This window comes from Sorex fumeus, unplaced genomic scaffold, assembly GCF_029834395.1.
Source record: "Sorex fumeus unplaced genomic scaffold, SorFum_2.1 ptg000265l, whole genome shotgun sequence".
In the NCBI taxonomy this organism is placed as follows: Eukaryota; Metazoa; Chordata; class Mammalia; order Eulipotyphla; family Soricidae; genus Sorex; species Sorex fumeus.
The window spans coordinates 28,548,928-28,574,063 of NW_026606322.1; the positions used below are offsets into that span (position 1 = coordinate 28,548,928).

Here is a 25,136-nt window from a genome sequence, read left to right on the forward strand (position 1 = left end):
GCAAAGCATCACCAAAGATAGACACCCCCTACCACCACCACCAAAGAAAAGGAAAATAAAGGAAGAGAAAGAAAAAAGGGACGGAAGGAAGGAAGGAAGGAAGGAAGGAAGGAAGGAAGGAAGGAAGGAGTCAGAGAGATGGTACAGTGAGGAAGGTACTTACTTTGCACGCAGATGACACAGGTTTGATTCCCTGGCACCACATATGGTTATGGTCCCCTAGAGCCTTGTCAGGTGTCACTCCCTCCCCCCCCCCCGCAGAAAAAAAGAGAGGGAGAGAAAAGAACAAAACTGGTATGTGGGTCTAGGAGTTAGTCCAGCACACATCTAGCATGCATCCTGCCCCCCCCCCCCCAGTATCACACGGGCACCATATCCAGGGGAAGTCACCAGCACCCAGGGTCATGCTGAAGCCCAGCTGACTGAGAATAGCCAGGAAGGACCCCCGGCGCTGCTTGGGAGACCTCAAAATAACCAAAACTCTAATAGAAAACATCAAACCAATAAACCCGCCCCTGAAAAAATAAAAAACAAGGTATGGGGGCTGGAGCCCTAGGACAGCGGGGAGGCCTTGCATGTGGCTGACCCGGGTTCCATCTCCAGCATCCCATATGGTCCCCTGAGCACTGCTAGGAGTAAATCCTGAGTGCAGAGCCAGGAGGAACCTCTGAGTACCAACAAATGTGATCCCAAAAGCCAAATAAATAAATATGTACATATACATATATATTTTAAAGGAAAAAAATCAAGGTGCAGACTCCCTACTAAATGTTCAAGGGGTCTGGCAGCTGCATTTCACCCCATTTCAGGCCCGGGTCGCCCCACATCTGCCAGGGGAATATTGCATATTGCTTCTTCACCCTCCTGGAAGGACGAAGAAGGTTCTCTGGAAGAGGCAGAATGTGAGGAAGTGCACACACACTTCCGCCCTGCCCCAGTGCAACCCTGCCTGGGTCTGAAGCTGATAGCGGGGGTGGTGGGGGGAGGTAACACGGGGCAGAGGGGTCAGCCTGGGCGGCTTCTATGAAGACCGGAGCTTTCCCGCAAGACCCCCCTTGGGCCCATCCCAGCCAGCGCTCCTGGACTCCAGGGTGGGCGGGAACCGTCCGAGGTCAGGTTCAACCCAGCACAATCAGAGGTCAAGTTCCCAGGAAGGAAGTTGGGGGGGGCGGGGGGCAGGGGGAGGCGAGCACTGTACCGGGCGCATTCTTCCGGGCTGAGTAACACATTCTGCTGCTCAGCATTGTTAGGGGCTGGGAAGGTTTCTTTCTCGTTCTCTCCTGGAGTGAGGTAATGCTGGCCTGACTACCCTCTCTTCCCTCCCCCGCCAGCGGAGACTCTGTGTCTTTTCCCAGGTCACACTGGAACTGAGTCACAGCTGTCCCCACACGCCCCCAGGCCCCACGCCCTCATCTTTCCCAGGCTGACGTGTTTCCGTTTTTTTTTTTTTTTGTCCTGCAAAGACCCCGATCGATGCACAGAGTCAGCTTGGAGCCGCGCGGGACAGGGGGGTGCCAAGGTACCCCCAGATGCGGAAGCCACCAGCTTTCCTCTCTTTGTTCTGCCCCCCCCCCACCCCGTGTGCCACAGGCTGAGCTCACAGCTTGGCGGGAGGGGGAGGGGTCACTTGGCATCAAAGCTGGAAGCTGGTCTTACAGCTCAAGATAAATTTTTGGGGGTTGGAGCAATAGCACAGTGGATAGGGCATTTGCCTTGCACACCGACGACCTGGGTTCAGCCCCCTGTATCCCATATGGTCCCCTGAGCACCGCCAGGAGTGACTCCTGAGTGCAGAGCCAGGACTAACACCCGAGCATCACCGGTGTGACCCAAAGAGCCACAAAAAACCCAAAAAAGATAAATTCCCATAAAACGGAAGTCTCAGAGAGGCCGCAATGAGGAGGTGCACAGGGCCTCATGGGATGGGGGTGGGGCCGGCCCTCCCCACCCCCCACAAGACCCCGATGGCCTCTCAGGCTCCTAATGGAGCTTCTGAATGGCCATGATCCCAGAGACTCAGAACAAAATCTCGGAACCCAGCAGCTTTGATTGAAATCCCTCCAGATTTAATTATTAAAATTCCAGAATTCTAAAATCGTATGCTGTTCATAATCAGCAGTAGGAAACAAGGTGTCTAATGTTGCCTTTTCGGCAGATCGAAGTGTTGGGCGGAAAATCTCAAATAACAATGGTGGGACTGGTGTTGAAGTATAAAATGTAATCAAAGTAGAGAGAGTAATGTGGACATCATCTGCCACAGGTAGGGGGAGGGTGTGGGATGGGGGTATACTGGGGTTTTTGGTGGTGGAGAATGGGCACTGGTAAAGGGACAGGTGTTTCATCATGGTATGACTAAGTCTTAAACCTGAAAGCTTTGTCACTGCTTTCATGGTGATTCAATAAATAAATTTAAAAAAAAAGAGGGAACGTGGAAGCTGGATAGATAGCACAGCGGGTAGGGCATTTGTCTTGCATGCAGTTGACCCGGGTTCGATTCCCAGCATCCCATATAGTCCCCCCAAACACTGCCAGGAGTGATTCCTGAGTGCAGAGCCAGGAGTAACCCCTGAGCAACATCAGGTCAGGTGTGACTTAAAACAACAACTAAAAAAGAGGAAGAATGGCGGGTCCAGAGAATAGTCCCGGAGGGTCAGGCATTCTTCTTGTATGATCCTGAGCGCCATTCATAGCCCCTGAGGGTCCCCACAAGAGACCCCTGAGCACTGCCAGACCTGGCCCAGGCAGCCCCACTGGGAACTCTCCACGATCCAGTGATTCTGCTCCTGACACTGTACCTGGGAACATGAACACCTTGAGAGATGCTCATCATGTTATCCGCTCCTGGCGGAAACACGCCTCCCTCCGTGTCCACAGACAGAGGGTGGGGGAGCCGGGGCAGGGGCCAGAGCGAGCACCCAGTGGGGAGGCATTCGCTTGCCTGCAGCTGGCCTGGACTCAGCCCCCAGCACCCAACATGACCTCCCGAGCCCTGCCAGGAGTGATCCCTGAGCACAGAGCCCAGGAGGAAGCCCTGAGCACCTCTGGGTGTGGCCCTACAACCCCCCCCCCCAAAGAAAACCCACAAAGAAAGAATTTGTGGTGCATAGGCCCAGTGGAACCCTACTCTGCCACTCTCCGGAAACCGATGGAGCGATACTCGGGCGTAAGGCACTGGCCTTGCACACAGCCAGCCACACATGGGCCCTTCCCAGTGCTGGGGATGGAGCCCAGGTCAGCAAACACAGGCGAGTACGGTACCTTGAAGTGTCCTGGCCCCAATCCCAATCCTTCCTGCATGACTATGGCCAGCAAGGGCTCTGCCCAGTGAACAACCCTGCCCAGTCTGGAATCCTTCCACTTTCTGGATCCCTGACCATTTCCGTCATCCTCTTCCTCCTCACTCCTTCCTTTCTTCTTCTCTCCTTCCCTCCCTCTCTTATCCCTTCCTCACTCCCTTCCTTCCTTCCTTCCTTCCTTCCTTCCTTCCTTCCTTCCTTCCTTCCCTTCCTCCCTTCCTTCCATCCTTTTTGTCCCTCCCTCCCTCCCTCCCTCCCTCCCTCCCTCCCTCCCTTCCTCCCTCACTTTCATCAGTCCTCATGATGGAGGGCCTTCTTTGCGCCCATACCACAGATGTGAAGACTGAGTTTCAGACCAGTTGTCCCTCCTTTAGATGCCAGCATGCAGCCTCATCCCTGGATCACCTCTGGCTAGTGGGCAGGGTCTCCAGCATGCTTTCTGACCTCGCTCACACAGAACGTACAGTGACATTGGGCCAACAGGGAGGGCCAACCGGAAGGTTATCCTCTCTGGTGGCCCCAGGCCCACAGACCCCTTTGCACTGGAGGTCTGAGCTTAGTTTCCCAAGGCGTAAGTCCGGGTTAGAGTCCAGGCGAGGGCGAGAAAGCCCAGGGCGCTCTCTTTGCATGGGGGTCAAGTTGCTGGGGGCGGGGGTGGAGGGAGTGGTGGGAACGGGGTCGCCCCTCCTATAGGCTGAACCCCACCTCACCCCCCACGAGGAGGCGGCGCTGGGGGCAGTGATGAGGGTGAGTTAGCGCCCTTATGGACAGACCCCAGGGAGCCACCCCCGCCCCTCCTGTGGGGACACGGCAAGAAGGAGCCGCAAGTTCAGACTCCAAAGGCACGAGAACCGGCTTCATTGCTGCAACCGTCAACCCCTGCTGTCAGCGTGCGCAGCTCCCTAAAGGCATGCACGCAGACCCAAACAGAGGAGATGGGGACGAGGCTGAGGACGACCCCTCCCCGCAGTGGGCGGGGACATCTGGCTAAGCGCCAGCCCCACGCCCCTTTTGTGGGTGTACTGTGGGCCTCCCTGGCTGGCCCGAGGGCTGGTGTGCCCCCTGACACCGGTCAGTGGATATTTCGGGTACAGCTTCCCTGTAGGCACTTGGGCAGTCAGCGTGGGCAGTGCCCACCGAGCTGGGCACACAGGCGCCCCTGCACCCCCAGGCCTGGCGTCTTTCCACAGAACGCCCCGATCTGGAATAGCGCCGGACATCTGCTTCTTGGCGGCGCATGAAAACGAGATTCTGCAGCCCCCCCGCCCCCCCCCCCCCCCCCGTGAGTGCATTCCCCAGTCTCCTGGAGAGAGCCACCCCCGCCCCCCGCAAAGCTCCCCCCTCCCCCAGGAGTGCCCTCCCGGGGTGTGCCAGCTCGGCAAATGCTCGCCCCCATCTGCTGGGTCCCTCCTGGGCATGGTGCCGGGGCCTTGGCCTCACACACCCCCAGTTCCTCCTGAGAACAATGCAGCATTCTCCCGGGGTTCAGCAAGCACAACGCACTGTATTTGGCGTTTGCACCGGCCCAAGAAGGATCGTGGCCTTGGCAGATGGGTCCTGGGCAGCTTCCCAGGGTGGGGTGGGGTCCTGTGTGTGTGTGTGTGTGTGGAGGGGGGGGGGCTGTGCATGAGGATGGGGCCTGGGAGGGAGAGGCAGAAGGGAAAAGTCCTGGTGGAATTCACCCAAAGCTAGAATTGCTGGGCTGAATGTGGGCACAGCTCTCACTCCAGCTGGGAAAGTGAAATCCTTCAGTTGCTCTGGTCTCTGCAGTCCCAGGAGCTGGAAGGATGATGTTTTGCTGTTGTTGTTTGCCTCACTGTGCTCAGGGCTTACTGGTGGCTCTGTACTCAGGAATCACTCCTGGCAGGTTTCAAAGGAAGACCCGGGTGGATGGTGTCTGGGTTACCTGCAGCCTGAGGAGGGGCTGGGCCGCTGCAAATTAGCACCGGAGGCCACTGGCACAGAGCTCAGGGTGTGGGAAGGATTCTCTGTGCTTAGATGAGAGCAAAATCCACCCGCAGAGGTGAGGGACAGGGGCCCTGCTGCGCGTTTACCCACAATGTAGCTTCTTAAGAGGCCCCAGGAAAAGCCCAGTGGGAGATGCTTGTAACCATGCCGCTGCCCGGCTTGGATGGTGCACATGGTTCTCCCATCAGAAGTGATCCCTGAGTGCAGAGCCAGGAGTAACCCCTGTGCATCGCCGGGCATCGCCAGGTGTGTCCCAAAAGAGGGGAAAAAAAAATAGTCTGTCCTCAGAGCCAAAAGATGGATGGTACAGCACTTACCTTGCATGTGGCTGACCCGGGTTTGATTCCTGCCCCGCAACCCTATAGGGTCCCCTGACACTATCAGGAAGGATCCCTGAGTGAAGAGCCAAGAGTAAGCCCTGAGAACCGCCAGATGTGGCCCTCAAACCAAACCCCCCAAATCCTCCTGCACCATGTGGTGCAGGAGCTCAAACTTCTTGTCCTGAAGAGAGCATCATTTTTCCCTGGAGGGAGGAAGGAGCTTCTTGTAAAATGGAGGTGCTAGTGACAGTCCATGCAGTGGGAAGAATTTATAACACTTGATTTATAACACTTGATTATAAAGACTTGATACTCTGAAACATAACCAGGTCCACGTCCCTGCTCTGAGTACTGGACCAACCCCAGCCGAGTATGGTTACCTCCAGACAGGAATTTAAATAAACACAGGAAACTCCACTGTCCTCCCTGCCTCTGCATTTATTTGGAGAGGCGCCCTAAACAGTTTCCAAGTGCCTCTCAGCCTTCACGATTCTCCTTCATAGAAGGTACAAGTGAAGCAAGGTTGGGCGGGGGGTCGTGGTGGAGCCCCCCCCCCCCAATCTTCCGAGGGTGGGAGGTTTTCAGTAAAACTGCCCCATGTTCCTCGGAAGCGACGTGTCCAAGCCGCTGTTCATCCAGATCTCCTGGATGATCTGTTCCCGGCGCTCAATCCTTTCCGCCAGCTCCGCAGCCTCGATGGATGTGTAGCCGGGGTAGGAAGTCCTGCTGAAGCCCGACAGCTGCCCCTGAGTATCCGAGGCCGAGGAGTGCTCCTCCCCCTCCTCCTCGTCGTCGTCCTCACTGTCCTCCTCCACCCGGTCACTTCCCGCGACCAGGCGCTCCCGGGCCAGCTGCAGCTCTCGGAAGTCCCGGGCGCAGGACACACGCATGACCAAGGCGCACAGCGTGAGCACCAGGCCGATGCACATGCTGGACACGAATAGCAGGGCCGCTCTCTCTGGATGGGCTGTGCGGGGAGGAGGGAGAGTCAGGCGCTGCTCCGCGGGCACTGGGTCCCACCCACACAGACGCTGGGGAAGTCAGGCGGCACGTGGGCCGCTGAGACCTCCACACATGACTGCTCCTAGAACCCCATGAATGAAAACGTAAAAGATGCTATAAAGATGCCAAAAGATGGTATTTTAAAAAAAAAAAGGTGCTAAAAGATTCTATAAAAGGGAGCTGGATTTCCTCAAAAATAGACATACAAATAGCCAAAAGGCTAATCATCAGGGAGATGCAATTAAAAACAATAATGAGATATCATCTCACACCACAGAGACTGGCGCACATCAAAAAGAACAACCAGGGGCTGGAGCCATAGTACAGCAGGTAGAGCATTTGCCTTGCATGTGGTCCATCTGAGTTTGATCACCAGCATCCCATATGGTCCCCTGAGCACTGCCAGGAGTAATTCCTAAGTGCAAAGCCAGGAGTGACCCCTGTGCATTGCCGGGTGTGACCCAAAACAGCCAAAAAAAAAAAAAACCAGCCAATGCTGGCATGGATGTGGGGAGAAAGGGTCTCTCTTTCATTGTTGGTGGGAATACCAACTGGTCCAGCCTTTTTGGAAAACAATATGGGCGTTCCTTAAAATAATAGAAATTGAGCTTTCATATGACCCCACAATACCACTTCTGGGAACATCCCGAGGGTGTAAAAAAGCACAATAGAAATGACATCTGCACTTGTTTGTTCATTGCAGCACTGCTCACAATAGCCAGAATCTGGAAACAACCCAAGTGCCTGAGAACAGACGATTGGTTGAAGAAACTTTGATACATCTACACAATGGAATACTATGCAGCCGTTAGGAATGATGAAGTCATGAAATTTGCTTATAAGTTGATGGTCACAAAGAGTATCATGCTAAGTGAAATGAGTCATAAAGAGAGGGACAGACATAGAATGACTGCACTCATCTGAGGAATATAAAATAACATAATATGATACTGACGCCCAAGGATAGTAGAAACAGGGCCAGGAATATTGCTCCATGATTGGCAGCATGCCTCATGAACTGGGGGAGAAGGCAGCTGGAATAAAAAAGGGATAACTAAGTCAATGATGATTGGAGGGATAGTCTGGGATGGGAGATGTGTACTGAAAGTGGACAAAGGACCAAACATGATGGTCTCTCAGTATCTGCACTGCAAAACATAATGCCCAAAAGTGAGAGAGAGAGAGAGAGAGAGAGAGAGAGAAAGAGAGAGAGAGAGAGAGAGAGAGTATGGGGGAAATTGTCTGCCATAGAGGCAGGGAGAGGGGTGGAATGGGTGGGGATACTGGGGACACTGGGTGGTGGAAAATGTGCACTGGTGGAGGGATGGATGTTTGATCATTGTGTGACTGAAACTCAAACATGAAAGCTTTGTAACTGTATCTCACGGTGATTCAATAAAAAAGGTGGGGAGGACTGGAGAGATAGTACAGTGGGGAGGGCATCTGCCTTGCACGGGGCTGACCTGGGTCCATGAGCACTGCCAGGAGTAATTCCTGAGTAGAGAGCCAGGAATAACCCGAGCATCACTGGGTGTGACCCCAAAAGCCAAAACTAGAATCTATAAAAATATAGTAAATATATTTATATTACTGGGGCTGGAGCGATAGCACAGCGGGTAGGGCATCTGCCTTGCACGCAGCCAACATGGCCGACCCGAGTTCGATTCCTCCGCCCCTCTCAGAGAGCCCGGCAAGCTACCGAGAGTATCTCGCCCATACGGCAAAGCCTGGCAAGCTCCCCGTGACGTACTCGATATGCCAAACACAGTAACAACAAGTCTCACGATGGAGAAGTTACTGGGCCCACTCGATTTATATTACTAAAAACATAGGGCTGGAGCGATAGCACAGAGATAGGGCGTTTGCGCAGCCAGCGTGGCCGAGCGGGGTTTGATTCCTCCACCCCTCTCGGAGAGCCCAGCAAGCTACTGAGAGTATCTCGCCTGCACGGCAAAGCCTGGCAAGCTACCAGTGACGTATTCAATATGCCAAAACACAGTAACAACAAGTCTCACAATGGAGATATTACTGGGCCCACTCGAGCAAATCAATGAACAATGGGAGGACAGTGTTTGTGTTTGTTTTTGTGTTTACTAAAAACATATAGTAGTTCTGTAACCTCATGAATGAAAAAATAAGAGCTGCTCGGAGCATCTACTGAGATTATACACAGAGAGGAACTCAGCAATGTTCAGACTCCACATCTGCCACTCACAACTGTGTGACTTGGGGCAAGTTGCCCGGCCTCTCTGAGCCTCTAGTTTCCCTCATCTGGAAGATAGGGCCAATGGGAATGGTGCCCTCCAGGTACAGAATTTTGTTTGTGCTTTGGATCACACTCGGTGGTGCTCATAGCTGATTCCTGACTCTGTGCTCAGGATAAACTTCTGCTGGGGCCAGGGGACCATATGTGGTATTGGGGATTGAACCCAGGGTGGTTATGTGCAATGCAAGTGCCCCACCCACTGTACTACCTCTCTGGCCCCAAGGTACAGAACTGTTAGAAACTAATGAGTCAACTCCACTGTGGTTCCAGAATGTTCACTCATGCATAGTAAATGCTCAATAAACATGGATACTGTTATTAGTAAATGAAAGATGAATTGAGATATAAATATTATAGAGATATGAATGTGATTACTAATAAAGTGGATACTAGCAAAGCTTAACTTTTTATATTAAAGAACAGGTCAGTAAAAGTTGCAGGTTAATATAAGTTCCTACATCCAAATGATTATGTAATATAACAGGAACAAAAATGTTAATTTCTACTGTACACCATGGTCTAAATACTTTTTTTTTTTGCACTTTTTGGGTCACACCCGGCGATGCACAGGGGTTACTCCTGGCTCATGCACTCAGGAATTACCCCTGGCGGTGCCCAGCGATATGGGATGCTGGGAATTGAACCTGGGTCGACCGCGTGCAAGGCAAACGCTGTACCCTCTGTATTATTTCTCTGACGGAAATTCTTTCTTTATTCTTCATCATGACATAACCTGGTGCAAAAACAATTATTATGCTCCCTGTGTTTTCGTGTATATCACATAAAATGTCAACACTCCCAATCCGGTAACTGAGAATCCAGCTCTCCCCCTCATAAACCAGAAGGTAGATGTCTCTGGTGAAGGGCCAGACATTAAATGTTTTTGGCTACATGGGCCATATGGTGAGTCATGCAACAGCATAGCTTTTCCACTGGGGTCCAAAAGCAGCCACAGTCATACAGGTGAGACTGTGTTGGAGAAATAGTCTATTTTAAAAATTAGCTCACGGTCAGAGTTTGCAGAGTCTGCTACAGAAGATTTGTTCTACTAAAACTTTATTTACAAACTTGGCTCCTGGCCCAGAGTTTGCGGACCCTCATCCAGAAGCTATGCATGTTCTAATAAAACTTTATTTACAAACCTGGCTCCTGGGCCAGCGTTGGCAGACTCTGCTACAGAAGCTCACTGTGATTTCAGTGCTGAACAAGCTGGTGGCGGGGCCAGCAGTCGGGACTAGTAAGCCCAGATGCTGAGCTGTGAGCTGAGTGTTTTGTTCAGGCCCATGACCTCTCAACCCAAAGGCTCTTGCCTCCGAGCGATGTCACAGGAATAAGACAGACTCGGGTCTCCACCACCTCTATCCCGCCAGATCTGCGTTTTTTTTTTTTTATTAGCGAAACGCCGTGAGGTACAGTTGTAGACTTACAAATTTTTGCAGATCTGTGTTTTGACGCCCCAGGGCTATCGAGTTTCACTGGAGTCAGGGACCCAGCCTTTAGGATCTGTCCGACAGAGCTTCTAGAAGCAGGGCAGGTTATTTCTAGAAATCTCAGCATCGATTACTTGCAGTTTGAGGCATGGCTGGGGTCCTGGGCTACACACACATGGGTCTGGGGGCCATGGCCCCACTCACGTGTCTCCTCAGACACCGACTCCATCTGTACTGGCCGCCAGTGGTGGTCAGCGCTGCTGAGCGGGTCCTTCCCAGCGCCCAGATACGAGGAAGACAGGGCGCCATGTCGAGATGCCCTTGTGAAGATAGGGTGAGGCTTTTTGTGCCGGGGTGTCTGAATGGGGGCTGGCGGGGTGCTGACCTCTGGGCTTAGGTCATCAAGCCATAATGCACAGAACAGGCCTGAAGCCTGCAGTGCTGGGGTGGACCTTTTTCCTGCCCCCCTGCCTCTGTAGGGAATTCTGCACGGAAGGGCGCAGCCCTATGGCCTGGACTCTTCCCGAGATCCTCTCTAGCCCCTCGTGTTCTCAGGGTCAGGCAGGGGTGGCAGCTCCCGGCTCCCTGTAGAGTAGAAGCAGGGCACCCTTGTTCCTGTCCCGGCTCCCAGTTCTGCGGGAGAGTCGGGAGAGTTGGGAGAGTCGTGGGGAGGAGACCAGCCTGACCCTCTGTCGCTTACTCCCTTCCCCCAGGATGGTCCAGGACAGCCAGTTTTAGCAGAAAGGACCCCACCCCCAGTGCTCCTCCCACCTCTCCCCTGAGACTTCCCAGGGGGCCGGGACTGGGAGAATCTCTCCCCAACAGAAGCTCTTCCTTTCTTTAGCCTCTTTCTTCCTCCCCCTTCTGTCTTTCCCTCCTTCTCCCTCCTCCTTTCTTTTTTCCTCCTTCCCTCCTTCCCTCCTTCCCTCCTTCCCTCCTTCCCTCCCTCCCTCCCTCCCTCCCTCCCTCCCTCCCTCCCTCCCTCCCTTCCTTCCTTCCTTCCTTCCTTCCTTCCTTCCTTCCTTCCTTCCTCCTTCCCCTCCCTTCAGGACTCAGCTATTCTTGCTCTGTGCTCAGGAGTGACCCCTGGTGGTGCCAGCCTCAAGGAACAGCTCGCTTCATCCCTCACAAACACAGTGACCTGAAGGATCCAAACCCATCAGTGCCCAGATCATATCATATTACACACATACACACACACACACACACACACACCCATACCCATCAACGCCCAGATCATATTGCACACACACACATACACCATACGCATCAATGCCCAGATTGTGTTACACACACACACACACACACACATACACACACACCATACCCATCAATGCCCAGATCAATATTATACACGCACACTCCACACCACATACAATTCACACAGAACTCAGGTCCAGAAACACACATGGCACATGTGTGCCATTATCACACACACCTCACACCACACACATTCAACATACACACACACACACACACACGCACGCACGACACCCTTTCACACATACTTCTCCATTTCTCTTATTTCAAACTTTTCTTTCTTTCTTTTATTTTGGTTTTGGGGCCAGACCCAACAGTGCTCCAGGCTTACTCCTGGTTCTGTGCTCAGGAACCATTCCTGGTGGGGTTTGGGGAATCTTATGGGGAGCCTGATGGGGTGCTAGGAATTGAACCCAGGTTGGCCACACATCCTGGGCCTGCCTGTGTGCAGAGGGGTCAGGAGGGGCCCTGGGGGCCTCTCAGGTGTGTTGGACTGAGTTTAGCCCCCCCCAAATTTGTGTGTGGAAACCTTCCTGCCCAGCCTACCTGTCTCTGGAAACAGGGACTTCCCGGAGGTGACTCAGGTGAAACAGGGGTGGGGCCTTGTTCCACTAGGATTAGTGCCCATGGAAGAATGCCAAGGGCAAAGTGACAGTGCCATGGGGAGGGTGTTTGCCTTACACACAGACAACCCAGGTCCGATCCCCAGAACCCCGATGGTCCCCCAAGCCCACCAGGAATGAGCTCTGAGTACAGAGTCAGGAGCAGGCCTGAGTATCACCAGGTGTGGCCCCCAAACAAAACAAAACAAAACAAAAAAGCCAGATCTTGGGGAGGAGCGACAGCCTTGCACGTGGCCGACCTTGATTCGATCCCTGCTACCCCATATGGTCCCTGAAGCCAGAAGCCTGCCGGGAGTGAGCCATTAGTGAGCCTTGTCAGCAGGTCTGAGTGCCTTTGTCCTCGGGAGTTGAGCCGTTCCCTCAGGGCCTGCCTTTTCCCCAGAGCTAAGCCGTTCCTTCAGGCCTGCCTTCTGCTCTGAGGAGAGCCCTGGGTTAAGCTGTTCCTTCAGGCCTGCCTTCTCTGTGAAGGGCGCTAGGCTGAGCCTTTCCCTCAGACCTGCCTTCTCCTCTGGAGAGACTTGGGCTTAACCTTTGCTACAGGTCTTCCTTCTCTGAGGAGGGCCCTAGCACCAGCAGGCCTGACTAGGCAGGGGCATGACCATGAGACTCACGCACTTGTCACCAAAGGCCTCCTCAGAGGGCTCATCTCCCTGTACTGGCATTGCTGCGACTTGCAGACATTCCAGAACTCTCCTCAGGGGGCCCGGAGGGCAGTGAGGAGAGATGGCAGGAACCCTCCTTCAGTGACATAGCCCTGACCCTGTTCCTACAGGCAGGAGGCAGAGATGTTCCTGCAGGGAGGGTTATCCATGGAAACCTTGGCAACCTGGGAACTACGCGGTGACTCAGGGACCCTACCTGCGCTGGGCACGACCTGTCTGAATTACCAAGTGATTGTTTTGGCTCCGTTTTCTTTCCGCCAACACAAGAATTCATTGATCCGTGACTCTCTGTGTTTGTTCCCTGCCTGTGTGTGTCCCTGAGTGAGACTCTCTGGCGGGTGGGTGGCCCCAGAGAGAACTATCCCTGAGGCGAGGCCTCTGTGTTTCTGGAGCTGAGAAGGCCTGAGCTGCCATCTCCAATGTCAAGGCGTCCTTAAAAGCTTGTGTGGTGATTAAACAGTCAGCTTGTTAACAAGACGCAGGCACTCATCCGCAGTTGGGCATCTGGGTTGTTTCCACATCTTGGCTATTGTACTGCGGTGAACATATCTATTCACAGATCCTTTCAGCGTAATGTTTGGGGGGACTGGAGTGATAGAACAGTGGGTAGGACACTTGCCTTGCATGCCGCTGGTGGGTTCGCTCCTTGGCATCCTACATGAGTCCTGCCAGGAGTAATTCCTGAGCACAGAGCCAGGAGTAAGTCCTGAGCAGAACCGGACTCCCAAACAAAACAAACAAACAAATGGGCCTCAAACAAAACAACAACAACAAAAATAAACAAAAAGTAATGTTCTGTGGTTTAGGGAGTACTATGCAGCCCTAAAAAAGAATAAAAATCATTCAATTTGCCAGAGCAGAGTTTGAATTTGAGGGTATCATAATGAGTGAAGTCAGTCAGAAGGAAAGGGGCAGACACAGAATAATCTCTCATATGGGACCTAAATCTATACATTAAGGTATCAACAGAGGGCCAAAGGCAACACAGAACTGATTATACCATTGAGTTAGTGGGGGAAGGGATGTTGGGGTCCTTGGGAGGTGGGCACACTGGTGAAGGGTGTGGTGTTGGGATTTATGTGCCTGGGAAACCATCACTAACAGTATTGTAAATCCCAGAACTTCAACCAAATTTTATAAAAGGAAAGAACCCCCCCCACACACACACACAGACACACATACAAGACACAGCTTGTCCCTCAGAACACTTCAGAGCTTCCTCCCCAACCTACCTCTAACGTAAGCAAAGGCCGCCAGCGAGCTGCTCACCAGGGCACCGTCCTTCCTCAGCACCCTCGTTCCACTTGGGTCTGAGTTTATTCCTGTTTCACAACAAATACAAATAAAATTAAGACCAGAGAACCCCCAGCCCTTTTCACTACACCACATGCTCCTCACCCAGGATGGCTATCGGCAATAGAAGGTCATGGAGACTAGACCAGGGGGCCTTTCTCTGCACCCAGAAGAACACTTGGGAAGTGATCCTTGAGGTGCTAACATGTCAAAAGGGATCTAGACGTTGAAAATGGGCAGATTCCAGCTTTCGGAGGCCTATTGCATGCCACTGCAAAGGGGGTGCATTTGGTGGTACCCGGGGGCTTCTCTCAACTCTTCTTGGGGTTCCATGTGGTGCAAGGGGTGGGAGCAGGCTGGCTGCTGCGTTAGCTCTCTGGCCTGGACTGCGTTTCTTCCCCACACCCAAAAGGTGAGAAGCTCCTTGGAGCTTCCCCACAGCTCACCTGGAGTCAGGGAGTGGTGCTGTGGAGAAGCCTCTGGCTCCGCAGGGGAGTGTGACCTGGGGCCCACGGCAGCAAAACATGGGACAGATGTACTTTATGCAACTGTGTGGCAGCTGGGGGTGACCCCTGGGATGGTCCAACAGGGCTGGAACGCAGAGTGTGGGGGACAGTCTGTGGGGTGCTCTAGAGCCTAGAGCATTGACCCTGAGCTTTGAAGGGAAGGGGGATTTCTCCTTCTCTTTCTAAAAATTTTTGTTTATTTCTTGCTTTTTGGGTCACACCCAGTGATGCATAGGGGTTATTCCTGGCTCTGTGCTCAGGAATTACTCCTGGCGATGCTCAGGGGACCATATGGGATGCTGGGAATCGAACCTGGGTCCACCGTATGCAAGGCAAATACCCTACCTACTGTACTATCACTCTAGCTCCGTATTTTTAAAAATTAAAAAATATTTAAAAAATTTTTTTTGGCTTTTTGGGGTCATACCTGGTGAGGCACAGGGGTTACTCCTGGTTCTGCACTCAGGAATTAGTCCTGGTGGTGCTTGGAAGACCGTATGGGATGCTGGGAATCGAACCCGCGTCGGCCCCATGCAAGGCAAATGCCCTACCTACTGTGCTATCACTCCAGCTCCACCCCCCCCCCCCGAAAATTTAAATTTTTTTATTTGGGGGCCACACCCAGTGGAGCTCAGGGCTTACTCCTGGCTCTACATTCAAGGATTACCCCTGTCAAGGCTCTGGGACCATCTGGGGTACCGGGGATTGAACCCGGGTCAGCCACATGCAAGGAAGTGCCCTACCTGCTGTACTATCTCTCTGGTGCCAAGGAAGAGTGACTTTTTTTTCTTTTTAAAAACATTTGGGGGGGGTGGAGCTGGAGCAATAGCACAGTGGGTAGGGTGTTTGCCTTGCACGTGGCTGACCTGGGTTCGATTCCCAGCATCCCATATGGTCCCCCAAGCACCGCCAGGAGTAATTCCTGAGTGCAGAGCTGGGAGTGGCTTCTGTGCATCGCCAGGTGTGACCCAAAAAGCAAAAAAATAAATAAATTAAAATTTTTTTAGAACTTTTCTCCCCCTATTTCTTAATGTCATCCCAGGCTCCAGGCCATACTATGCACGTCACATGTGATATAAAACAAAAAGCTCCCCCCAGAGTCTGCTTCCCACACAGATGCCGCGAGCCCTTGCGGTTTGCACCTGAAACTTCAAGGACCTGAATTTCATTCCAGATCTGGTAGAGAACCAGAATGTGTACAAACACCCCTTTTGGCATCATCCTAGTGGGGACATCATCCAGGGCCCTGCTGAGAACCCACCCCCTCCAGCAAGCTCATCCGCAAGTCCAGGAACCCCAACTCTCTCTTCCATGATGTGATCTGTTGTTTGTGTTTGTTTGTTTGGGGACTCGGAAGGAAATGGACAGAGGATTTATTCTCTTTCCATTTCAAAGCAAAACGAGGGCCACTCTTCCCAGCTATAGTAGTTTGCTGGCCATAGTACTCCACATTGCGCCAACACCCAACATTCTGGCCCCCGACACCCCGCTTGTTCTAATCCTGGGCACCTGGCAAAGGCAGGTGCTGTTTCACCTCATGAGCAGAGAAATGCTGGTAGAAAGCCACAGAAATTACCATATTCACCATCTTTCTGCTTCAAAGAAGGTTTTAGATTAGCAATGGCTGGGTCGATCGCTGTGAGGATGCTCTTGGGCACTGAAAACCAAAGAGAGATATGTTCAGTGCCTTGTCTACTTCAGGCAGGTTTTGTTCGTTCGTTTGTTTCTTTCGGAGCAGGGGCACACTCAGCGATGCTCAGGGGTTACTCCTGGCTCTGCACTCAGGAATCACTCCTGGCGGTGCTCAGAGGGACCATATGTGATGCTGGGGATCCCACCTGTGTCAGCCACAAATGCCCTACCTGCTGTACTATCGCTCCAGCCCCCAAACATTCAATATATATATATATTGAGTAGCCCTGGGAATTGACCGCAAAGGGGCCCCAGGGAACTTCTGGGGGTCAGGGCCATGACTCAGCATGGGGGTGTAGCGGGGGGTGGGGAGGGCTAGGCTGGTGAGCCTGTGCCCTGAGTGTAAGGGGCCCTGGGGGCTGCATGCATCCTTGGCACCACCAACCAATTCCTCAGAGAGTGTGTATGTCTCTGGGCATCAACTAGAAATCACTGAATTGTCTTCATGTGATCTCTTCAGGACTTGGGGGAATTTTCAGGTTTGTCAATTCCGCCTGAAAAAAACACGAGTTACCTTCAATGGGAACCACTCTACTTTTTACCCAGAGTGCCTCACCTCCTCGCTTCCATTGTAAATCTAAGAGAATTCTGGAACCCACTGCTGGAATGATCCTCTAAGCCTGCCTGCCTGCCTTCCTGCCTTCCTTCCTTCCTTCCTTCCTTCCTTCCTTCCTTCCTTCCTTCCTTCCTTCCTTCTTTCCTTCCTCTCTCTTCTTTCTTTCTTTCTTTCTTTCTTTCTTTCTTTCTTTCTTTCTTTCTTTCTTTCTTTCTTTCTTTTCCTTCCCTCCTTCCTTCCTCCCTCCCTCCCTCCCTCCCTCCTCCTTCCCTTCCTTCCCTTCCTTCCTTTCTCCCTTCCTCCCTTCCTTCTTTCCTTTCTTCTTTCTTTTGGTTATTTTTTTTTTTTGGATCACACCCAGTGATGTTCAGGGGTTACTCCTGAGCATCTGCACTCAGAAATCATTCCTGGCGGTGCTCAGGGGACCAGATGGGATGCCGGGAACCGAACCCGTGTCAACCATGTGCAAGACAAATGCCCTCCCTGCAGTACTATCGCTCCAGACCCTCTTTTTTTCTTGTCTGGAGTCCGGGCATCCCTGGACTTTGCACGGGAGCTATTCCCAGCTCTGTCCTCAGGGGCACTGGGGAGTCCTTGTGGAGCCAAGGAATAAAACTGTGCCTTGTGCATGCAGACTGTGTCCATCCTAGTCAACTCTTTCTCCACGCCCCCTTCTCTCTCTCTTTCAGAGTGGGGAATGGATCACAGCCAGCGGTGTTCAAGGCCTATTCGGGCTCCATGCTCAGTGATCACTCCTGATGGGGTATGGGGAACCGGATATGATGCCAGGATCCAAACCCGGGTCAGCCGCATGCAAGGCAAACGCCTTAGACCTGTTTTATCTCTTCAACCCTCTTTTTCGAAAGCTTGATGTGAAGGGCTGGAGCGATAGCACAGTGGTAGGGCATTTGCCTTGCGCACAGCCAGCCCAGCTGAGCTGGGTTCGATTCCTCCACCCCTCTCAGAGAGCCCGGCAAGGTACTGAGAGTATATATTCAATATGCCAAACACAGTAACAACAAGTCTGAAAATGGAGACGTTACTGGGTCCGCCTGAGCAAATTGATGAACAACAAGAGGACAGTGTTTGTTTTTGTGTTTGATGTGAAGTGCATGCCTTGGGGTGCTCGGGGGTCCATAGGTGCTGGGAATCAAACCCAGGACCTCAGCTGTACCAGGCCTGTGTGCCACCACTTGATAAGCATCTCCAGCCCTCACTCTCTAAGTTTTGTTTTTTCATTGTTTGTTTGTTTGTTTCTGAGGAGAGTGCCATACCTGGCAGTGCTCCGGGCTTACTCCTGGCTCTTTGCTCAGGGATCACTCCTGGCAGACTCAGGAGACCATAGGGGATGCGGGGGATCGAACACAGGTTGGCCACGGCCCTCCCTGCTGTGCTATCTCTCTGACCCCAAACCTCTAAGTTTTCTAAGAGCGGGTGAGGGGAGATGTGGGAAGCAGGGCAGCAGCTAAGACCCTTTTAGAAAGTGGCTGTAGATTCTGAGACTAAAGTCACCAGGCTTTTAGGGATCTCAAGGAAGTCAGCAGACAGAGGCCAAGGCAAGAGCTAAAACAGAGGAAGAATTCTGAAGGCCAAGTTCAAGGCAGCCAGCGGGAGAAAGGGGAGGAAACCAAATATTTTTGCTGCAGCAGAAAATTGTTTGGGTTTTGTTCTTTAGCTCAGCTGGTATCTGGGAGAAGTGGCAACAGGAAGTAGAAGTGAAGCCAAAACAAACAGTGCAAGTTCAACTGTACTGCAGTGTGTGTGTGTGTGTGTGTGTGTGTGTGTGTGTGTGTGTGTTTTCAAAGCTAGTTCGGCATCTTCAGCACAAGCAAATTCACTTCCTTTCTCAGAGCGCTCAGCCAGCAGTCTCCGGGGTGGCCCCAGGATCAACATCCAGGGAACATTCCTGCCCAGGGGTGGTTTGTGTGCAGGAGAACGCAGCGTCCAGAGTCACTTGGTGGCGCGGCTCAGTGACAATGGAGGAGGCATGCCAGGGTGTCCCGAGGGGCCGAGCAGGGGGACGGGAGCTGCTCAGAGCCCCGTGTGATATTCCGGAGAACGGCAGGCAAACATTCCCTGCTGTGCCCCATGAGAAGGATGATTCCTTGGCAGGATTAAGACCAGCCAAGAGCAGAACCTTAGCTCATCTCTGTCTCTTGGCTCGTTCTCAAATCCACCCTGACGAGGGCTCAGTTCTCTTCTGCCCACAAGTCTAAGCGCCAGAGCGCGGGATGGATGGAAGGACAGTGTTTGCCAAACCATTGGGCACTCAAAGGTTCCTTTGCCAGGGACTGGCTTGCATTGGCTCATGCAGGCTGGGTGGGTGGGGGTCAGGACAAGGGGGGTGGCGGTGGCGGGGTGCAAATGCCTCTGGCATCGACAGACTCTTTTAGGACCTTTGAAAGTGCCACAGGGACCCACACCTGTCTGTTTCTTGCCCCTGTCGGGTTCAGTGCAATTCAGGGATTGGGGCTTGATGTCTTAACCCTCCCCCCCCCCACACACACTTGGGACCTTGTCAGAAAACAGCCGTAAGGCAGTCTTCATGGAACCACGCATAGATGTAGAACCTGTGGTCCTACTGTGTGGTCCTCTACCTGTGTGGGCTACCTGTGTGGTCCTCAGAGCCAGACTGGGCTAAGGGGTTCTGTCCCCGTCTTTGCAGAAGGGGCATTGAGTCTCTGGGACACACCAGTCACTCCAAAGAAAGAGCGAGGAATAAAACCCAGAGCATATCTGGGTGTAGCTCCAGAATTTAAAAAAAAAAAACACTTTTTTTCTTGATACTTAAAAAATTAAAAAAGCAAATACAAGGATAAAACAAGTAGCCAAAGAGAGGGGATAAGAGGGGGCCACTTCAGGGCTGGCCAGGGTTCACGCAACCCTAAGAGAGCAGGGGAAAGAATGTTGAGTCATCGGGGACCAGAAAGTAGGGCCCCAGGGTTCACAGGCAAACCTCACCGGCTGCACTCACAGGTCATAAATTCTAGAACCTCCCACGGACTCAGATGGAAATCTCTCTTCCCAGTGACATCACTTGGACCTCATCTGCTTGCTCTTTTTTTTTATTTGTCGGGGTGGGGGGGGGGTACACTGGCGGTGCTCAGGGCTTTATTCCTGGCTCTGCACTCAGGGACTATTCTTGGCAGGGTCTGAGGCACCCTACGGGGAGACAGCAATGGCCAGTGCCCTGCACGCTGGACCATGTCTCCAGCCTCGGCTTTGCCCTTTAAAAACGTCCCCCAACCCTTTCCACAGGCTGCTCATCGGATGACTCAGTTTTTCAAATAAAAATTGGCCCAAGGAAATGCTCTATCTTTGTTGATTTACACATCATGGACCAGAATAATGGATGGAGAAAAGACTCCGAGGGTTTGGTATGTTATCAGGCGGTAGGGTAGACTGCTGGGCTGCCCGCAAACTCCTTTTACTCAAGGTACATCTTTTCCCAGTGGGGAAAATCTTCCAGTCTCCCTATGAAGGGCCTAATCTTGTTTTTTCTTTCTTGGGGGGGGGGGGCGTGTGCACAGCTGGAAGTGCTCAGGGGTGATTCCTGACTTTGAGCTTGGGGGAGAAACTGGAGTCTGTAGGATGCAAGGCAAGTGCCTGAAAAGCTGTACCCGTGACAAGGGGATTGCAAAACAAGACATCATCTCACGCCAGCGAGAATGGCCCCTATCACAGAGTCTGGAAACAGCCAATGTTGATGGGGTTATGGTGAGAAAGGAAGTTTCATCCATTGTTGGTGGGAACATCACCTGGTTCAGCCTCTGTGGAAAGCTATATGGAGATCTATCCAAAAAATAGGAAAAGAATTCCCCTATGACCCAGGGATACTGCTTGTTAGCATTTAGTCCCCCAACACAAAAACGTGAATTCCAAAGGGCTAGCCACACCAAAGTTCATTGCAGCACTTAGTGCAATAGCCAAAATGTAGAAACAACCCAAATGCCCAAGTACAGATAAATGGATCAAGAAACTGGAGTACATATGCACAGGGGAATACTATGTAGCTCTGAGAAAGAACAAAGGCTGTGACTGGACCAATAGTACAGTAGGTAGAGCATTCATTTCACATCCAACCCAGACTCAGTCCCCAGTATCACATATGGTTTCCCCAAGCACCATCTGTAGTAGTCTTTGAGTGCAGAGCCAGGAGTCACCCTTGAGCATTGCTGGCTGTGGCCCCAAAACAAAACAAAACAAAAAGAACAAAATCGTGCAGTGTGTGGCCACATGGGTGGATGTCCTGCTGAGTGATGCCAGTCAGAAGGAAAGGGACAGAGACAAAATGATCTCTCCTGTGTGGGACTTAAAGACACATAGCAAGGTAGCAACAAAGCAGCAAAGGCAGCACAACAGAAGAACTGACCCACAGAACTGAGTTGGTGGGGGGGGAGTTGAAAGGAGAAATTGAGGTCCTTGGGGTAGGGAGGTGGGTGCACTGGTGATGGGCAAGTGTTGGAAGGATGTGCATGGCAAATGATTATTGCAAACCTTAGAATATCAATCAATACTATTATTTTTTAAAGTTAAGGGGGAAAAAGTGTGCTCTCTCTGTGTCCTGAAAGGGCCCGTTCTTACCACACGCATAGTTGACCGTGAGGTACTTCTTCACTCCTGGCAGGCAGGGGCTCCCGAAATGGTGGTTGTTGACGATGATTTTGCATCGCTGCTTCCCATAGCACCTCCGGGATAAGACTTGCAGAGCCGAGTACGACAAGCAGTCTGCAAGACATGGAACAGCAAACTGCATTACAGACGTACGCCCACCCCAGAGTGGATTTGATTTTATTCCCTCAAGAAATGTGCTCGCTGGATTTCAAACCCCAAGGAAATGTTTCCCTCACTTTGGTTTTGTTTTGTTTGGGGGCCACACCCAGTGGTGCTCAGGGATCATTCCTGGCAGTGCTCAGGAGACCGTAGGGGGTGCCAGGGATAGAACCTGGGTTGGCCACATTTAAGGCAACTGCACCAACCACTTTATTATGTCTCCACCTTCCTCCCACTATTTTCTCATGGGTCTCATGAAAGCACCTCAAGAGAAGCTCAGAGCGGAGCCCAATGAACAGAGCTGGCCTCATGGCCTGGAACTAGAAGCATGCCCACTTGGTTTCTAGCACCCAATGCCTGGCACCAGCCTGAATTTCTCCGCACCTTTTTTTTTTTTGCTTTTTGGGTCACACCCAGCAATGCACAGGGGTCACTCCTGGCTCTGCACTCAGGAATTATCCCTGGCGGTGCTCAGGGGACCATATGGGATGCTGGGAATCGAACCTGGATCAGTCAAGTGCAAGGCAAATGCCTTACCTGCTATGCTATCACTCCAGCCCCATCTCCGCACCTTTTTTGAACAAGAGGTCCACATATTCATTTTGCCCAGGGCCCACAGGTGATGTCAGTGGTCCTGCATACTGACAGGACCAAATGGGCCAAACGAGTAGATTACTGACCCAAGGTTCCTATTTCCTTTATGGACTTTCTGCTGTGAGGGGGCATTTTGTTCATTGATTGATTCCTAAATGAACACATGAGTCATGAGGCCGGAAACTAGTCTCCCCAGCTCAGGATCTAATTTTTTTTAAATATTTTTTTTTATTTTAATGAATCACCGTGAGATACAGTTACAGACTTACAAACTTTCATGAGTGCGTTCCAGTCAAACAATGTTCAAGTACCCATCCCTCCACCAGTGCCCATTCTCCACCAACAATGTTCCCAGTGTCCCTCCCGCCACCCCCATCCCTTCCCACTCCTGCCTCTGTGGCAGGCACATTCCCTCTTACTCTCTCTGTCCTTTTGGGTGTTATGATTTTCAATAGAGGTAGCAAGCGGCCATCATGTTTGGTCCATAGTCTACTTTCAGCATGCCCCTACTATCCCAAGTGATCCCTCCAACCATAATTTACTTAGTGCTCTTTTCTCCATCCCAGCTACCTTTCCCCCAGTGCATGAGATTGGCTTTCAGGATCCAATTTCCATTGCTCATTATCTAATTCCCTATGACCCCTGTCCAAGTCTAATGAATGAAGAAATGCATGAATGAATGAAAGGAGAAACGAAACAATCAACAAGCAAATGTGATGTTGGTGCCAGTAAGCGTGGCGGCACACTGCTGGTTATTGGCAAAAACGCAGTGGAAGATGCCAGTCTTGCTTTCATAGCCTGGAAAATGCTGATGGAGAGACAAAATCTGCCTGGTGGCCCGTGTAGAATGGCGGAAGGCAGGGGGCAAGGGTCAGGAGTTGGAGGCCCACGGAACACGCAAGAAATCATGACAGGGTTCCCGCAGGAGAGGGTGTGGTTGGGGGGGCAGCCGAGATTGGGGGCAGAGAGAGAGAGACAGAGACAGAGAGACAGAGACAGAGAAATAGAGTAATGACCGAGGCAAGTAGGTGGGAAGCATACCATGGGATCATAGGGGTTGACACCGAGCTGGAATTGTGGGAATGGTCAGGGAAGCATCGAGAAGGGTGAGAAGGACCAGCAAGGAGGAGGCCACCTTTTTGTGCTTAGCTAAGAGGTTGCATCTCCTTCTGCCAGCAAAAGAGCCTGAAAAAATCACGTCATGCTGTTATTATTATCCTTTGGGGAGAGAGTATGGGATGCCCAGGAGAGAAGAGGACTCAATGGCAGGAAACTCTCCTGCAAGCCATTGATGAATCCATAAGGGCAGGGTTCAGGGTGGACGGGAAGGGAACAAAGGCATTGATGAGCCTCTGCAAAGTTCCATTCAGGGCAGCTGACAAAGCTCTATTCTCAGCTTTTGCTGTGTTCTGCATCCAGCAACTCTGAGGGTTTTTTTTATTATTATAAATGCATACTCTATTATACCATATTTCAGCTCAGAATCATTGCTATGGCATCAACATCACATCTGGTTTTAAGCACAATTTCTTGGTTTTGGAACACCTATAGGAGTGTTCATGGGCTCCTCCTTGCTCTGTGCTCAGTCATCACTCTTGACAATGCCCGGGGAACAAGGAGGTGCTAGAGGTGGAATCCAGCAGGCAAAGCATGTGCTCAAGCCCTTGAACTATTTCCACAGACCTCAACAAAATTAAAAAGTAAATTCACGAGTTGCAGCAATAGTACGTCGGGTAGAGCACTTGCCTTGCATGTGGCTGACCCAGGTTTGATCCCTAGCACCCTATATGGTCCCCTGAGCCCCGCCAGAGGTGACCCCTGAGTGCAGAGGCATATATAAACCCTGAGCACTGCTGGGTGAAACCCCATAACAAAATAAAATTCATATAATATCCGCATCATTTCTTTGCAAAAAATCTAGCATAAAATCTTTGCTGATCACATGGTGAAATATGGTATTTTATATAAAATGTTTGGTTATTATATAATGTGCAAAACATATCGGGAACCCAGTCTTAAGTTGACATATTGTGTAATTGTTTATATCGCACAGATGATTGATAGATGATAGAGGAATGAATGGATGATGGACCGATGATAGATGTTGGATGGATGGATGGATGGATGGAGAGAAGAGTGAAGAGACAGACGATGGATAGACTTATAGATGGACATAGACACTGAATGGATAGTTAGATGATGGATGAATAGATATACGGACAGACAGATGATAATGGCTAGAGAGATGGGTATTAGGTGGATGATGAGAGATGTGATGGACTGAGAGATAATGCACAGAGAATAGTCATGAATACAAGGATGGATGGACAATGGGTGAATACATGGATGGATGAACAGATGAATAGGTGTATGGATGAATGGATAGATGAATGGATAGAAGATGGATGAATGGACGGATGAATGGATGGATGGAAGATGGGTGGATGGATGACTGGGTGGGTGAGTGGATGGATGGATAGAAGGATGGATGGATGACAGCTAAATGGAGGATGGGTAGGAAGATGGATGGATGGGTGATTGTGTGGATGGATAGATGGCTGGTGGGTGAGTGGATAGATGGGTGGGGATGGCTGGGTGGATAGATGGGTGGATGAAATGGTAGGTAGACAGATAATGAGGGGTGTGTGTGGATGGGCAGATGGGTCAGTGGGTGGATGGACAGAACTTTTGGAGATGAGGCAGACATAGGGTCGGTCATAACCTCTCTCTGGCTGGGGAAGAACGGAAGTGCAGCCCAGCAGGGTTTGGGCTGGACACGGCTGCATGCCTCTGGCTGTGGTTTGACCTCCGAGCTCAGCTCTCCAGTCTCCAGCAGAGATCAAGGATGATTCAGCGCTGAAGCCTGGGGCTGAGGGAACAGCAGGCCTCTGCCAG

The 25,136-nt window shown here is 51.6% G+C and overlaps 1 protein-coding gene across 5 annotated transcripts in view; it reads right to left on the reverse strand.

Annotated features, from left to right (window-relative positions):
- Positions 1–6,057: 6,057 nt before the first annotated feature.
- The window catches only part of EVA1C (eva-1 homolog C), a 94,322-nt gene continuing 75,243 nt past the window's right edge, over positions 6,058–25,136 (reverse strand). For 3 of the 5 annotated variants that reach the window (XM_056109338.1, XM_056109333.1, XM_056109337.1), the window contains 4 exons: positions 21,459–21,602; positions 16,203–16,283; positions 14,060–14,149; positions 6,058–6,551 (listed from right to left, as the gene is read on the reverse strand). In XM_056109338.1, coding sequence (XP_055965313.1) covers positions 6,166–6,551; positions 14,060–14,149; positions 16,203–16,283; positions 21,459–21,602 — 701 coding nt within the window. In that variant the 3' untranslated portion in view covers positions 6,058–6,165. The remainder of the gene's footprint in view (positions 6,552–14,059; positions 14,150–16,202; positions 16,284–21,458; positions 21,603–25,136) is intronic. The other 2 variants (XM_056109334.1, XM_056109336.1) reach the window with 2 other exon arrangements.